Here is a 17,677-nt window from a genome sequence, read left to right on the forward strand (position 1 = left end):
GACTGTGTCTCTAATGCCTCTCAGCTCAACCCAAGTCCTGAACCATTTTACCTCCCCGGTCTGATTTCTACCACTTCAGTCCATCCTTACACTCTAGCAGGAGTTATGTTACTAAAGCACAATTCAGACCAGGCCACTGTCCTCCTTAAATTGTATCAACAACTCCTCCCTGCCATCTGAGCTGAGCCTAGGCTCATTAAGCATTCAATGCTTACTGACATCTGGCTCTAACTTTTCTTACTTTGCACTCCTTCCTCCATTCACTGAATGCTCTGGCACTGAATTTCTCTGTTCTCTGTATAATTCCAGCTCTCCCACTTTGGGGCCTTTCCTTGTATTGTTCCTTTGACCTGGGATGCTCAGGCTCATCTTTACATGCTCAAGGGAAACTCGGGCTTCAAGAATCAGTTCTATAATAGCTGGAACTAGAAATCACCTTTCCTTCCTCTGACCCTTGCAAATGATTTGGTTGCTCTCCATGACTCACAAAGCATCACCACCACCATTGTCACCATCACCACTAGAGACTGAGTGCATGTGTCCCTCCCACAGATTCCTATGTTGAAAACTAAGCTCGAATATGATGGTATTTGGAGGTGGGGGCCTTTGGAAGGTGCCCTTTGGCACTATCTCTCATGATTGTGATTAAGACCCCAGAGAGACCTTGACCTTTCTGCCACGTGAAGACACAGTGAGAGGAGGCTGTCTGTGAACCAGGAAGCAGGCTTTCAGCAGACACTAAGATCTGCCAGCTCCTGATTTTGGACTTCCCAACTTCCAGAACCATGAGAATAAATCTCTGCATATAAGCACTCAGTTTATGGTATTATCATCATCACCATCATTTCCCTCTTTACCTCTTACTATTATTTAAATAGGTCTTGTCATTCTAAGCTGAGAGCATCTTGAAGGCAGAGTTAACACCTATGTATGTGGTCTTTGTATCCAATCTCGATGCCTAGTATAGTATTTATTACAGGGCATGTGCCCAGGAAATAAGCATTGAGTGAATGAATGAATGAATGGGATAGTGAGTAACTACCAAAGAATTAGATAATGTGGAAGATAGCAAAGGATCAAAAGGCATGGTCCTTGTTCTTCCAAGGACCTTACACCCAGCTCTTTGAAGAAGAGCATGAACCAGAACATGGGAAGGGTGACCAGGTCTGTCCATGAAAGCCGTGGAGAGGTGCCATTTGCATTTCCCTTTAAGACAGACTTGCTATTCAGCTGCAAGGAGTGCAGCTATCTGTGGCACTTTGAGACTCCACCTCAGCTTTGGAGCGAAGATGTTGCTGTTCCCAGCCAATGACTGAACACAATGAGGGTACTCCAACCTTGCCACACCTACCCAGCACAGGACTCCCTGCTGAGCAGCGTGTCCTGGGGCTCACTGCTGCCTTTCAGATCTGCGGTGCAGTCTGAGGCTCTGTCCACTCCCTCTTCCTCCCCTCTATCTCTCATCATGTCCCACATCAATAAACCTTTTAAATTCTCAGCCTTGGCACCCACTCCCCAGAGGACCCAACTGACATATTGTTTTACTCCTTTCTCTATCCCCGGTATTTGGCAGGGTCTGGGGCACAGTAGGGCTCCCCCAATATTTGTTGAATAGAAGATTAAACAGAGAGCGAGAGAGGGTGATGTTCTAAGCAAAGGGCTTCCTATGAGCTCTGATGGGAACATCTACCCAAGTCCTGGCCCCTTTGGGCCAAACTTCTGGTACTCTTGTCATTGGCAAACACTTGTTGAACATTTCATCCCCCAGAGGTACCATAATCTCCTCCTTCCTCTTGAAATGACAAAGCAGCTTTTGTGGATGGAGGATATTCATTCATTCATTCATTTAATGATTACTGTATACTAGACATTGTTCCTGGTACTGGGGCTACAGTGTACACCAGACACTCAAAGTCTCTGCCCTCCTGGAGTTTCTATTTCAGTCACAAGATCTTCAAAACCCTGCTGGGCTTAGAGGTTGCCGATGAGCAAGAGCATGGGACTCCAGGCCCAGGATGTCATGTATGCTGGAATTGTCCACTGGTTCCTCTGATCCACTTTCCAGCTGTCTCCCTTGCTGACCAGCCTGAACCATTAGTATGCGTCCTTGTCCTCTTGATTCCCATTGGTCCACCCAGTGGGAAGTTCCGGCAGCAGACCAGGGCGTGGGAGGGGAGTCAGGAGGCAGCATCTCCCCTCCCCCCCACTGGCTCCCTCCCTGCCACACGGCCTCAGTTGGCTGAGTCCCCACAGCTCCTGTCAAGCAGCCCCCTCCTACAGCTACTCATCTGGGTTCTGGAGAATGAGCCCACCCCTGTGCCTTCAGGCTAGATGGTAACAGCTCTGCACTGTTACTAGCCCTGGGCTCCTGCGCCCTTTGGTTTTGCTCCTGTTAATTGGCCCAGGTCGATTCTTCCCCCCAGAGTGCACTTCGTGTAGCTACAGGGGAAAATTGGAAATGGAAGCCAACTTCAGATAGCTTGACCTTAAAGCTAAAATAACATAGCAAGGACAGTGGAAATTTGGAAGGTCTGCCATAGGATAGACGGCAAGGGTCGCTCATCCCTGAATCTGTTTCTTCATCAGTATGGCTTTAAAAGCACTTCGTGGGACTGTGATTGAGATTCGATGAGGCTGTGAATTGCACAGAACCATAGAAGGTCCTTGATCATAATAGTGAATCACTGTTCTTGGTTATTCACACATAAGAAAACGTATTTAATTCTCACAACAAGCCTATGTAGCAGGCTCTATTATTAACACCTATTTCACAAAGGAAGATCAAGACACAAAGAGGTTGTGTATCTTTTCCAGGTCTTCTGGTTAGTAAGTAGTAAAGACAGGATTTGAACCTAGAGAGTTGAACTCCAAAATCTTGGTCTTAATCACTGTACCATACAAAATCTCCTGGTAAGTTATAGCTCCTTCTCCTGCCCCTTGATTTGAATTCCATTGGCTTTGCCCCAATCCTCCTGCCATGCTCTCCATACCCAGTTGCATCTTCATTGCAGCTTGACAAGTTACATCACCCCGTGCGGTCAACTGCACCAAAAATGTGGATGGACATTTGGAGTTTACACAAATCTGGGTTTTGAAACAACTCTGGTACTTTATATACCTGACAGTGTGTGTGCCAGACTTATGAAGCCAATATATAGTCTTCATTTAAACAATGATTCTCAGGGCAAAAAATTAGTGGCCAGCTGTTAAGAAAGAAAACAAATGTATCACTTGGCAGGAAAGAGTGCCATACTACCAACTGACATCAAGAAAGTGATCTGTGTTTTCTTCCCACCATCTGGCAACCACAGCCTCGACAGAGGTAATCAGTCTATAGCCCAAAGCAGCCTGGAAGGTAGGAGCCATGCCAGGCCTGGCTTTTCTACCTAGTATCATTAGGAAGGTGGGTATTTTTCACCTGGTCATTCCTCCTATTCAGAATGTGACTTTGGGCTAGTCATTTCCCCTGCATGAGTGCATCTCCCCAAGTGTAAAACAGAAGGGATGGACTAGAGGATGCCCAAGGTCCCTGACTTTGTATGATGTTAATTGGTGGGTCCATGCATGCCAGGCAGTGAAGGGTCTGACTGCTGAGAAAGGTCCATAGGACACTGGGCAAAATGGAAATCAGCATTTTGTAATCAGGTGTCTTAAGTAAAGGATGGTCAGGGAGGGAAGGTGATGTTTGGGTTCTCAGGATCTCAGAATAGGTTCATATCTTTTCTTCCTCCTATCCTATTGGGCGTAGACTTTGATGGTATGAGAAGAGATTCTTTGCAATTATCTTGAGTTGGGCCTTTTTGGTTGCTAGTAACAGGTAACCCAAATTTTGTTTAAGTTCCCAGGACCTCAGCTCAGGAAGAAAAGTGATGGCTCTGGGCCTGAGGGCCTTGTACTCAATTTTGTGTCTTGCTGCATGTAAGCCTCACTCTCTCAGAGCAGCCTCCTCCCACAGAGAGAATTTAAAAGAGCAAAGTAAAGTACTAGTTAAGCATAGGGGCCTGGCTCAAAATTGCAGCTCTTCTTTCTAGCTCTGTCCCATTAGCAGGTCTCCTAATCTCTTCAAGTCTCAGTGTTCCCATCTGTAAAATGTGGATGATATTAGAACCTGTTTCTTAAAGTGTCGCAAATGCTGTTGAGTGTTCAGTAAGTTCAAGCTATCTGCTGGCATCTCCCAGCTTTGCCACTAAAGAGACTGATACTCTTCCTAATTTTTAGTTCTAAATATCCTAGCTTGGGTGAGGCAACTCTCCCTGGACCACTCAATGCTGGTCATGTGGAAGGTTACTCTGATTGACTCACCCATGAGCCAATCAAGAGTAAGGGGGAGTGCAGACAGGTGGGATCTGGAAGATGGCAGCTCTTGCTAGAATCACATGAAATAAGAGAAGAACACTCCGCAGAAGAATGAGTTCTGTTTTTGCAAACAAGACTGTAAGAGTCCACGGCAAGATCTAGTAGCAGCTTCCCCATGAACTAACAAGGCCACCATTTCACCTCTCAGACCTGAACAGACCTCTTATGAGGCCCTGATTGGGGCACTAGCAGTATATTCACAGGGTCATATGTTTTCATAAAATAAAGTACTTTAGCCACAATAGGTTAATACTGCTGACTTTTTTCCAATCTGATTTTCCCCCTGTCATACCTTCCTTTGTGTCAGGTGACACTGGAGTGGTTGTCATTATTTTTGGTATCTGGCTACCGGGATGTTGAGTTAAGGTCATATTTATTTTTGATTTTGTAAAATAAATTGATGTCATCCACGGTTATTTCATATACAGTTCAGCTCTTACTAGTTTTCCCTTTGCAGGGAAAGCTTCCAGGAGAATTTTCACTCATTGAAAGATAGCTGGCGTTTGACTAGGAGTGCAAGGCCAGAGATGGATTCCTAATATGAACATGACCTACGGAAGTCTGTGGTTAATGGAGGAAAAATAAGGTTTGAAATATATAAGGAAGAAGCTTATCTAGAAAATTCCCGATTCTTTCAAGCTGCCAGAGTTTCATAGATGGAAATTTTAAGCCCACATGACAACATAGATTTTAGACCAGGAGTAATAAGAAAATCTGTACTTTATAAAACTGTTTAAGCCTTGCAATGTGTGTGACATCTTCAAGCATCTAACACATATTTTTGGAGACTCAGAAGACACAAACAAGATGTAAAAACTTTATTCAAAATGTGGTGTGTAGTTGACATTTTAAATTTGCAGTTTCCTTATGACTCACAACGTTTTCATACGACTGTTGGTTATTCATGTGTCTTCTTTGGTGAAATCTGTGCAAATCCTCTGCTTGTTTTCAGACTCAGGTGCTGTGGCAGCAGAGATCCTGAATACATTCTTTCATGACTACATCAGAAGCTGAAGAGGGAAAATCCAAATACAAGAGCAAATTCTAAACCTTTCCTTGTATTGCATCCACTAGCATTCTTTTAGCCAGAGCAAGTAAAGGCTGGGGAATTAGCCATGGGAGGTGGGAAAAGAGAGAAGAATATATGGTATTATGACAAAGGAATGAAGAATTCGAACCAAAAATTCAATCTACCATGCTGTTCATATGCTTCATTCATTCATCTCTTCTTATCCCTCTACTCGAGCCTGTGCATGGCCCCTGCGATTTTCCCGGCCCTGCCTACACCATGGCAGCTCTCAATATACTTTTCCCTTTGACCTAGATCCTTACTGGAAATGCTTATTTATATCTCTTGGGAATTGGATGGGCCCAATCCATCTTTCTGAGCCAGGCTACATCAAGGGTCCTGGGCCTATCAATGGAAAGCCCGCCTTTGGGACAATCATCCATCCTTGGACCAAGCAGTGGCTATGCCAGAGCACTGTGGGTGAGGCAGCCTCTGCTAGAAGGGGAGGCAGCATCAGATGCGGGGCCTGACAGAGGTCGGTGGCGCCGGTGGAGGAAACAGTGTGCTGGTCCCTTCTGGGACGCCGGAGGGTAAGATGACAGATGGAGGCAGGGTGGTATTTAGATACCTACTCATCTGTGTGGCATGGGAACTAGTTAATGAGACTAGGCTACCAACCCATCGTTTGGGCATCAGCCCTAACAGCTCGTACATCCACGCAGGCGCTACCGGCTGAAGACTAGCCTGGGAGGGAGGGGAGAAGGCGGGAGGGAGGGTCTACGCCAAGCTTCCACATGAGCTTGTATCTAGACTATTGGAGGCAGAGTTACAATTATATGGAGTAAAACTGAAGTATTTTTACTTCAAGGAGGAAACACATCTCCGTGTGTTTCTGTCCCCGGATTCCATTCAGATATCATTGCCTCCTCTATGAAAAGAGTGCCCTCAGACAAGTCATCTGTCTCAAGGTCATACAGCTAGTCAATAGGAGAAGCCTTCAACTCCTTACAGGCTCACTTAGGAAGAAAGGTCTAGAATGCCATGCTGAAAGAGGTGGTTACTAAGACTGACCTCAAAGGAGCTGAATGGAGCCCTTTACTCCTATGCCTTAGGGAAACGATGATAATAACTTCCGTTCAATAAGCATCTTCTATGCACCATTCACCATGATAAGCCCTAGACAAATGTGATCTGCAAATCCTTACCACATCTTTGCAAGGTAGCAACCTGTTTTACAGATTAGCCAAGGCTCAGAGAAATGATGTACCTCAGAAATAGAAATGCCACCTACTCTAGCCGAGTAGCCAGGGCTGAGGGCACCTGGTGACTTCTTCAGTGGCCATGACCACAGCTCCTTCTTTGGAAGAAGTAGAGAGGCGGCTCGGGGACCATAAGTGCTCACCTGAGAGGTCAAGAAAGGTGAAACTAATTCCTGACTGGGACTGTTGGCTTCCTTCTGCTCCATCCATTCCACAAAGATTCTTCTGAGGATCACCTCAGACATGCGGCAAAGGGTTAAAATACATGACAAGTTCCAGCTACACAGTAGACAGTTTTAAAACTCCCCATCCCCCCATATTATTCACAGCATGCACACATCTTCATCTCTCTAACAAATATTTTTCTGTTTATTTGTGGGTAGAAGACAGAGCTAAAATCTCAAGTTACTGATAAAGAGCTCATTGTTTTTACATTTTGATATACAATTATTTCAAGTCTCTAATATTTAGTTTTTCAATTAAGTAGACCTCTGCCACCATCCCAGGTAAAGTTACCACTTAATTTTGCTGGTAAAAGGATTCTGAAACATTACTGAATCTGACTCTTGTATCCTTATCATTATTTCTTAGTGGAAACAATTTTTGGAAAAGCATACATAAATATTTTAAAAATTGTTGTTATTAATAGCTAATTAGAAGCAGACGTTCCTTAGTCCTCAAAATGATATTACATGAACATGGAATCTATACAACTATGTTGAGAACCTAGATTTATTAAATTCATGCTAAGAAAATGAAGCTCCAGAAACATCAAGAGTTTAGTCTAGGACTGATGGTCAGTCAGTGGTGTAGTTGGGACCTGAATGCAGATTCTCTGGTTCTGAACCCATCCCCATTTCTGGATGACTTTCTGGCTCTCAGACAAAGCAAGGGGTTGGTCACTAATGAAGAGTGAGTGATGTTTTCTGTACACGTTTATTGCTCAAATACCTGCAGGCAGTGGAATTATCCTCTAAGCTTTCTGGAAGAAAGTATGACTGGAAAAAACTATTGCTCAGCTTGGGCAGCCAAGCTGACATCAAACGCCCCATTGAAGCTGAGTTCACACGTCTCTTTTAATATTGAGGCCGAGTCTTAGAACTTCAGCACCCAAAGTTTTATAGAAGAGTCTTCAGAACTAAAAACACTAAAGGGTACTCGTTAGAACTGAAAACAAGGTTACTAAAGAAAAAGTGTGGCCAACCTTGGTCAGGTAATGACCTCAGAGGCTGGGACAACAGGGGCTCTGATGGCAAGAAGCGGGGTAGGTGAAAACCATGGGAAGGACAGGTACATTGTGGGTGTTGCCTGCTTCCCGTTCTCATTATGAGTGTCTTTAGGAACTAAGGAGTTAGGTAGGCCAGCCATGTGTGGACACCAGTGGAACCTACGAGCATATTCTGGAATATACAGGTTTGTGAGGAAGTGCCTGCAGATGACCTTTCCTAGGCTGGAGGTCTCAGAAATTAAGTGACATGTGGGCACTTGAGCAGCTTTGATTTGTGGCTGGTCCACACAGATGAACCATCATTTTGTGCCTTTGGTCTTTTGTGATGGAAGTGGCCCCTTTCTGATTAAGAAAAGGATGATAGCTTATGGGGAAGAGAGATTTCAGAAACAATTTTTGGATTTGGCAGAATTAAGGCTGACTCACCTCTGCTTATTCTAACTTTGATTCCTTTAGTCCCCATGTGTCAGATATTAGTAAAAGACATCCTTTCATTTTTTACTATTAGGCTGCTATCCCTCGGTTTCCCGCCTTCGGCTAGGAGGTAGCATGCAACTACTGTCTGAAGAGGACATTGACTTGTGCTGTCCTCTTGGTGATTAGGGGCAGGTGACAGAGTGGAACGCCCAGACCCTGAAGCCAAGTATGTACCCAGCAGGTTACCATCCCACGTAGGAAGTGTGCTGACCCTTTATTATTTGGCTGTGGGGACATTCAATCATGACTCTTATCTCACTCTACAAAAGTTTCCCCATTATTGCCTAACAAGCATGCCTCTTGACAAAAAGTCTTTAGGGTAAAATTAAAAATATTATGTGACATTATTTCACACAGTATGTGTACATGTGGCAATATGTAGCCCTTCTGCAAAATGTATAGTTTTGTGTAGCTTGTTCACAAACAATGGAAAATATTAATAGTCAGTTCATTCCATCTGCTTCCCTTGAGAGGGAAGGATCATTACTTGGTGATAGAAGATGGTCTCCCATCTCACAAAGGGATCTTTCTGGGGGCGGCCTGTAATAGAAGCCCTGCATTGGGGAAGAGGAGGCCACAGGTCTGTCTAGGAGAGCTCTCTCAGGAGAGGAATCAGGAATTTGGCTTCTGGAACTCTCTTCCCAATGTGTGGCGTTGTCATAGCCAGTCTGGGTTTCCGAAGCAGCTATTAGGAAAACAGAAAATGCCCCATTGGAAAAGTGCAGAAGTGCTTACATGGCCAATGGGATTGTTTCTGTGGAGACAGCTGGTGGGAACAGAGAGCACGGGTGATTCAGTGTTCAAGGAAAGTCTCAAGCAAAATGGTCTCACCGAGAGGATACCTGGGCCACCTGGTCTGTAACTTATACACTAAACATTAACAGTGGTGAATTCGGGGTACTGATACTCAGAGGTTATTTTAAGAAAAATGTATAGAACTTTTTAGAAATTGTAATTCTTTTCAACTGTGGCTATACATGTGTGGTTAAGAGAAACACAAATAAGAGTTGAACTGAGTTGCTGTGTTCACAGCTGGCAAAAAAGGCCCCCGCCTGTTCTGCCCTGTGTGTGGGGGCACCCCAAAGCTGTGCTCTTTGAGGTTAGGGTGCCACATTCCTGACGTTAAGGCAGGGACAGAGTTCAGGACCCTTTGAAAAGCCATTTACTTTGCACAGGAAGCCCAGAACCTTGCACTGGGAAAAGGCGTGCTGTCCAGCCCCCAGTAACCAGAGCCCTTAAACAAAAATCTCTATAAACTTTCTTCTCCGGGGCCTCCCTTGAGATCTTGGGATTGCTGAGCTGTGACTGTGGGACCTGGTCCTGCCTAGATCTCAGCTGGCATATTGGTTTAAAAAAAAAGGAAAAAAATCTTACGGAAAGGTTCCCTCAGTCATGCCCCTCCCCAATCCTTAGAATCAGTGGGACCCCAAACCCCTCCTCTGCCTTCACAGGGTCTGGATCCCTCACATTGAACTTGAAAGGCATCCTGCCCCCTCCCCTGAACCTCAGCCTCCCTGAGCTCTTTATCTTGGGGGTTTAAATGTCGTGCTTTGGCTGCAAAGGAGGGCAGCAGAGCCCCGAACTCAGCCCGGCTCTGCCAAGTCCACACACCAGCACTTTCTGCATCAGTTAAACAGGGTAAAAATACCTACATGATGGGATCTGGGGGCTATTATTTCCCCTTATGTACTGGTGAGGAAAACTTGAGGCACACTGAGTTGGTGTGAACTGCCCACTGTCACCCAGATCATAACACAGAAATGGAATTCAGGCCACAGGCAAGCAAGCAGCTTGCAGCCCCCGAGCACCAGCCCACACTGCCATGGCGTGCAGGGGGGCCTCCACTGCCAGATGGGCTTCCCGAGTATTCCTAGGGTGGAGGTGAAAGGCATCAACTCAGCCACACTCCCCCAGCCAGCTCTAAGATCAAGGAGCAGGGCTGGTGGGAAGCCGCGTGCCCTGGGGCTGAACACGTCAGATGGTCCAGATCGACAGCCTGGGCCATGCGGGGTGCCGATGGCACGTGGACACAGAGCCCCAAGGGCTGAGTCAGCTGTGCAACCTTGGGAAAGGCATAGTCTTTTCTAGAGCCTTTTCCTTCATCTTGTAAGATGGAGATAAGCACACACCTCACATGCAGTTGAGGGTCCCTGAGGATGGGTGGGAAGTGCTGGGTATACAGCCCTGGCGGTGTCATGATTATTGCTATTAAGGCTGGGCTCAGCGCACTGAGACCGCAGATCCAGGGCAGTGGGCAGCCTCTCCCTTGCACACCCACTCAAGATGCCTTCGCATCCCGGGGAGGCTGTGAGTTTGCCCTGTGTGTGTCCTTGGGCTCTGCTAGACCAGGACAGAGCTATGCCCAGGCATGCCAGGGCTGTAGGAGAGAGTGCCACGCTCAGGCTGGCAGGCAGTCACCGAATGGGCAGCGTTATTTCCAGCCTGTGGATCAGGAAAATCCAGAGGAACCGTTGGGGAGCTGTTCAGAGCACTGGAAAAGCAGTTGTTCCCCTCAGTAAATTTCAAATCACTGGGGCTTCAATGGTCCGAACACCACTGTTTCCATTTAACAGAGCTGCCTTCAATTTTTTTTTTTAATGAAACAAAAATATGTACAGGCAAAGGAATGACACTGAAGTTTTAATATACCACAATGTTGAGAAAAGACATCAAAGTTGTTTTTCCATTGCACCTTTATTGTTTACTCTGTTCACTGTTCAGAATTTTCATACAGTCTTTCTAGAATCACACAGAACCTGTTAGACAGCTCCCTCCCCAGGACATTCCATTTTATTTCTAACCAGCCTTCTGTCCCTCGTCCCGATGTGTATGATATTCTGCCAGTGTTCAAGGAGTTCCCAGGGATTGTTTATTTTTATGGGGGAAGGAGAGGGAGGTGTGCAGAGCCGTCCCTCAGCAAGGTCACTGGACTTGTGTCCTGATCCTGGAGGGCCTTTTGCTGTGACGTCCCCACCTCTCCATTCCCTCCCTCCAGCAGCCTACTGGCCCTCACTGGGCTAAGGAATCAGGCAGACCAGGGCTGGAGACCTGACTCACCACTAGCAGCCACATGATCTCAGGGAAGTTTCCTCATCTCTTTCTTCTTCTACAATGTGGGGAAAAGACTCCCTCTCTCACTTGGTTACAGTGAGCATTCAGCGAAGTCAGCAATACAAAGTGTCTGGCATAGTGCCATGCACACAGTAGGCCCTAAATGCACATCGGCTTCTTTCCTTCTGGTGGGGAAAAGAAGACACCTGACGAATTGATGTCAGAGCCAGGTGCTCAAGGGCATTGGCTTTATAAATGAGCCTGGTCCCTTAAAGAAGCCTAAGAAATGACTCTCTAATGGTGACATTTCAGATATGACAACACGAGGTGGGAGAGATCTGGCAGTAGAGACCTCCTGGGCATCATCTGAATCCTATCAGGCAGGCTGTTTCTTCTCTTGCCCATGGGCAAGGCTGGCACTGGCAGAAGGAATTCTGATCCTCTTTTTAAGGCCATGCCACTATAGCCAGGCAAAGGCCTCTCTCAGGGAGCTGGGAGAACAGGGCAAATTCGTATTTGTTCCACTATCCCTGCCCAGGATGAAGCAGCTTCATGTGGGTGTAAACCAGGAGCTTTAAGAGGCACAGCAATCCTTAGGGCGACTGTTCCATCCCCTTCTAGTGTTCTTGAAAAGTCACCCATCACAGGGATGTCCTTACAGCCTGCAACACCCAGGTGAGCTCTCACAGAGGGGAAGGCCAGGTGTCACTTACACCCCATCTACTTTGAAAAGGATCCCACGTGGTTCTCTGAGGAAGGAATTATGCACCTAATGCTAAGCTTTTCTCCTTGTTCTTGCCCTCTACCACGGTATGTGCCCATTAAACTAAAAATCTGATCTACGAATGGTCACAAGAATAAAATAATAATGCTGCCACTACGAAGCTGAATATTCTGTCCCGCAGTTGTTCTGCAAACACAGCCGCGCTCTCCTTCAGTGGTAGTCCTTTCGACATTGTTTTAAAGCTGATCTGTCGCTCAGCCTTTGTTCATGCAAAATTCTCAGTAATGATACAGTGCTTCTAAGTCCACATGCCCACGATCGTTTTATATCTCTGATATAACAACAAAAAGCCGCTCAATGGACAATCTTAAAGCATGCACCAAGACCATGGCTGGCATTATGGAAAAATGTCCTTCAGACCAAAAAAGAGAGAAAAAGAGAGAGCGAGAGAAAAGGTAAAATAAGCAAGATGAGAGAAGCAGGACTAGAATAACAATACAACAGAACATCGGTGGTCCACGGGGTGAAGCAGTTAGAACCAAGGAAAGCTCTATGTATCCAGGAGCGTCTCTCCAAATATTTGGTTCATGCTAAAAAATAGAGCACATTTATTAAAAAATATATATTTATAAACCTTGATATGAACAGATACACATGTCAAGCCAATGAAAAAGAAAAATAAGTTATCTCCCTGGTATCAAATAGTTGGACACTTTTGATGAATGGGATGTCTGTCAGAGACTGCCCTTGTGGTTTTTCGTACTAAACAGCTCATCGAGTTAAGATGAAATGCGTGTCGCCTGAGACACGCTGCTGAGAGCTGCATCCGCCCTGTTCCTCCTTTCGAATGCGTGATATCCGTCAGCGATCTGGGATAGCGAATTTTCGCACCCATCTGCTCCCCGATGGCGCCGGAGGCTGGTCTTCCGAGTGTTCTTTTGGGCCCCTTGCCAAAGACGCTGAGTTCCTTGTTGTGTGAATGAGTTTTGTTGGATTCATTGTGCTTTAGGGTCTGCTCCTTGCAGCAGGATTGGTTTATTTGTGTGACCTTTTATGAAGTTCGAAGGTGCATTTGAAGTTCAAGCCTGCTTGTTTGCAGAGTGTCAAATCACTGATCTGCCGACACACAGGGCTCCCGTCTTTGGACCATCCCGAGGCCTCTAAGGACCCTCCGGGCATTCACAGAGTGGTGTATATGTATACAAATATGATCACGATTAGGTTCAGAATGGTCCCAATAATCCCCAGCACGGCCAAGATACTTTCCTCTTTACTCTCTTTTTCTTGGCCTCCTCTGTCTTCATCATTTCCACTCGTGATTACCATCTTGGTTGCAAATGGCTTTATCTTCCTCCCCAGGCTAACCTGTAAGTGGAGAGAGGCAGCACAAAGGATTATCATTGATACGCATCCTCTCTGTAGCCTGGCAGATCTGGTCGGGGAGGGGATTTTATGCCTGGGCACCAGATCACAGGTGGGAGTGAGAAAATACCCAGGGGTCCAACTCGGGGACATGCTGCCCTTGCCGTGTAGAAACGGCAGAGCATGGCTTATCAATTTCAAGGATGAATGTGCCGACATCGGAATAAAGAGACTAGCTCAGGAATCCAGCCCGGGCCATCCACTCTACTGAGCTTGTTTTTCCTATTTCCGTGAAGCAAAGAGAAACAGAGGCCACTGAATAGTGGTCAAACTAAAACGTGCACTGTCCCACACCATCATGAATTTTACACATACTCATATGCTGGATCACACCCAAGAAGCGTGCTGTCCTGTCTTACATGTGCACAAAGCGTATAAATTAACCATCACAACCCTGGAGCATAAAGAGCAGAAGGAGCCAGGGAGCCCTGGCCTGGTCCTTGTCACATCCCACCGAGCAGACCGGCTGCCACCACACACATGGTGATCACCTGGCACACTGCACACTACACCCCACGCTGGCTGCAGTGTGGGCAGGGGTGGGTGGAACTTGGGGAAGGTGATGCACTGAGATGGAGAGGATGGCGAGGCGCTGAGAAGAGCACCATGAGAAACTTGCATAGCCTCTAGCAGAGGTGTAAACTGGTACAATCATTCTGAAAGTTCCTCGGCATGACCTGAGAAAGCAAAGAGACGCACATTCTACAACTGGGTTGGGCATGTACCCTGGAGAAATCTCTGGAGATGCAGGATTTGCATCATTTGTGACAGCAAAGGACTGGAAGCTGCCCAAATGTGCACCAAGAGTAAAACAGATGGACATGTGATCTGAGCAAAGGACACACCCCTTTGATGGAATATTATACTGTAGCAAAGTGAATGAACTGAGGGTACATGTGACGTGAATGAAGCCCCAACATGCAACACAAAGTGAAAAAGCAGGATGCAGAATATGTATAGTGAGTCGATTCATCAGGGCTCAAAATATAGGCAAAACCAAAAAATGCATTATTTAGAGACATATACTTTGACTTTTATAAACAGCATAGGATTGCTTCAACAAAACTCAGAAGAGCAAGGGGCCTCTTCTAGGCAAGGACAGAGCGGGAAGCCACTTGGGAGGAGCCCAGGGGCCTCTGATACACTTGCCACTTTCCATTGTTAAGCTCGTAGGCAGTTCCTGGGTGTTTGTTTGTATCTTTTAAACTGTAGCTGCATGTTCCAGAGATTCTTTTGTGTGTATGATGCATTTTGCAATAACTAAAATAACTTCTTTTTATTCTTTAAAATAATAAACATGGCCATCCAGAGGCTTGGTGGGCAACTGAAGCCTTCTTTTTCATTGATTACTAATCCAAACCACATGTAAAAATGATCAAGTTGTGGCGGCGGCAGCCTGTCTTCTTGGTGGGATGTGACGAGGACCGGCCAGGGCCTCCTCGTTCCTTCCATCAGAGAGCTGAGCCTTTAGAGCTCAGGGGACGTGATGGTTAATTTTAATTGTCAACTTGACTGGGTCATGGAGTGCCCAGACATTTGTAAAACATCACCCTGGGTGTGTCTGTGAGGATGTTTCTAGATGAGATTGCCATTTAAATTGGAAGACTCAGTAGAGCAAATGATCCTTCCTAATGTGGGTGGGTCTCATCTGATAGGCTTTAGGAAGCCTAAATGCATCAAAAAGGCAGAGTAAAAGGGAACTCCTGCCTGGCTGCCTTTGAGCTGGGACATCAGCTTTTTCCTGCCTTCTACTTCAAACTGAAACATCAGCTCTTCCTGGGTCTTGGGCCTGCTGGTCTTCCTACTGAAACTAAACCATCGGCTCTCCTGGGTCTCTTGGTTGCTGACTCACTCGGGAGATCTTCAGACCTCCTATCTATCATCTATTATCTTATTGGTTCTGTTTCTCGGAGAACCCTGACTATACAGGGGTCAGAGGTTATCTCAGGGTAATTGCCTGGGAAAGATCACAAGTATGCAGGAAGGTGGGGAATGTGGCTGCAAAATGAAATGTCTGCGTGCCTCATCCTCAGGGCACATGAACCCTGAAAGGGCTGGGTCATGCCCAAGAGAGTCAGGTCCGGATTCAGAACACAGTATATGTAAATAGATGTCTTTAGGAAGGAGAAACGAGCCGTCACAGAAAACAGGAAATTAATGAAGCACGCATGTACATACAAGTGAATGAATGGCTTGGTTTACTAGATAGGCCCACCATGGGTGTCTATCCTCATTTCTCAGGTAGGCAAAGCTTCTAGTGGGATCTGTTTCATTTTCTTTTTTTCCTAGTACAGATTTTAATAAGATATAATACACATACAGAAAAGTACACAAACTTTAAGTTTGATAAAGTGTCCCATCTATTTAGCTAGCTCCAAGATCAAGAAACAGAACCTTCCAGTACCCCAGGAGGCTCATGGCACCCCACTCAATATCCTTCTCTCCCTTCTCCCCAAAATCCATTATCTTGATTTCCAACACCCTAGGTTAGCTTTGCCTGTGAATTTTATACAAATAGAATAGTATGCTGTGTCCTCTTTTGAGTGTTGTTTCCCCCAGCATTCTGCTGGTGAGATTCACACGTGTTGCTGTGCATAGCTGTGACTCTCATTGTGAACAGTATCCCATTATAAAACAGACCCACAATGCATGAATCTATTTTACTGCTGATGGGCATTTTGGCTGCTTTCAGTATGAGGTCATTATGCTGCTAGGAACATTCTTGTACATGGTTGGTGGCAAACATATATATGCATTTTCCCCAACATTTTGTATGAACTTTTGCAACATATACCAAACCTGAAAATAATTTTACAGTGTTCATATACTCACTAGTTATATTCCATCACTGTTACTGTACTTGCTTTATCAGATATCCTGTTATGAGTCTATCCATCCGACTTCTTTTTGGGAGCATTTTAAAGTAGACTGCAAATATTGTTATACTTCCCCTTATATGCTACAGCATGCACAAACTGATTAGAGTTCAATATTTTTTTTGCAAATTTTCTTTGGATGTAAAGATTATATGTGTGCAAACTTCCTATTAGCTACATACACCCAGGAGAGGGATTGCTGGGGTGTAGGGTATGCATGTGTTCAGCTTTACTAGATACCGCTAAACAGTTTTTCAAAGTGGTTATATCTGCTTGCTTGTTTGTGAGTGCTAGATTGATCCTCTCTTTTATTTGAGTGACTCCTAGCCTTTGCAGTTATAAGAAGGTATCAGTAATTTAGAAATCGACTCCCTTCTCCACTCTGGACAGACATCTAGAACACCACGTACCAGTTATGTCTTTAATGGGTCTCTGGTTTCTTATAGTCTCCTTAGCTAGACTTCCAGCCCTGAGAGAACAAGCATTTCCACCTATAAACATGGTGCCTGGCATGGGCCAGGTACTTAGGAAAGAGATACTGAATGAATGAATGGGTCCTGAGGAGGCATCAGCATCTCCTGGTCTCTGGAGGGCAGGGAATAGATCACTGAGTTTGGTTGGTCTAAAGAGATACAATTAGTGCTGCCCTTGAAACCAAAGCCCCATGATTGCAGTCACTCAAGCTAAGCAAAGTGCCTGTCATGGAGGCTGCCTGCTTTCAAGGCTTAATTTAGCCTCTTCCCTGAGTTAACCCAAGATAACTCTGACTCAGGAGGAAGTGGAGGAGAATAATCAGGTCCACTTTCTGAGGACTGCAGCAAATCAAGGGCCAGAAGAGTCCTTTGAGTCACAATAGAGTTGCATCCCAAACTGTTGTTTCTAAGGCACCTGAGTCATCAACTTGAATTTCCTTGTAGAAGCACAGCTGGGTTCCCAAGGGAGCTACCAAGGGCTTCGTAGGAGAGAAGTGTTTAGAACACTGTATTCCTTGGGAAAAGTTATCTGGCCAGGGTGTGGAGGATTAAGAGTGGTGGAGGAGAATGGAAGAATTGGGAGATTAGCATGGAGACCAGGTCAGTAACAGATGGGAGGAAAAACCAAACAAAATAAAAGGCAAAGGCTGTGGCTGGACAATGTCTAACATACAGCTTGCTGCACAGGCATAAATCCATTAACTCACTCACTCATTCATTCAATCCACCCTGCCAGGGGCTGGGTGGAGGGGAATGGGGAGAGATTGCTAATGGGAAAAGCACTTCTTCTAGGTGATGCAAA

General features: G+C 45.6%; 1 protein-coding gene across 1 annotated transcript in view; it reads right to left on the minus strand.

Annotated features, from left to right (window-relative positions):
* Positions 1–13,088: 13,088 nt before the first annotated feature.
* Positions 13,089–17,677, minus strand: part of TUNAR (TCL1 upstream neural differentiation-associated RNA) — a 47,406-nt gene continuing 42,817 nt past the window's right edge. The window contains exon 3 of the mRNA XM_057488164.1: positions 13,089–13,469. Coding sequence (XP_057344147.1) covers positions 13,284–13,469 — 186 coding nt within the window. The 3' untranslated portion in view covers positions 13,089–13,283. The remainder of the gene's footprint in view (positions 13,470–17,677) is intronic.

This window comes from Manis pentadactyla, chromosome 11 (assembly GCF_030020395.1).
Source record: "Manis pentadactyla isolate mManPen7 chromosome 11, mManPen7.hap1, whole genome shotgun sequence".
In the NCBI taxonomy this organism is placed as follows: Eukaryota; Metazoa; Chordata; class Mammalia; order Pholidota; family Manidae; genus Manis; species Manis pentadactyla.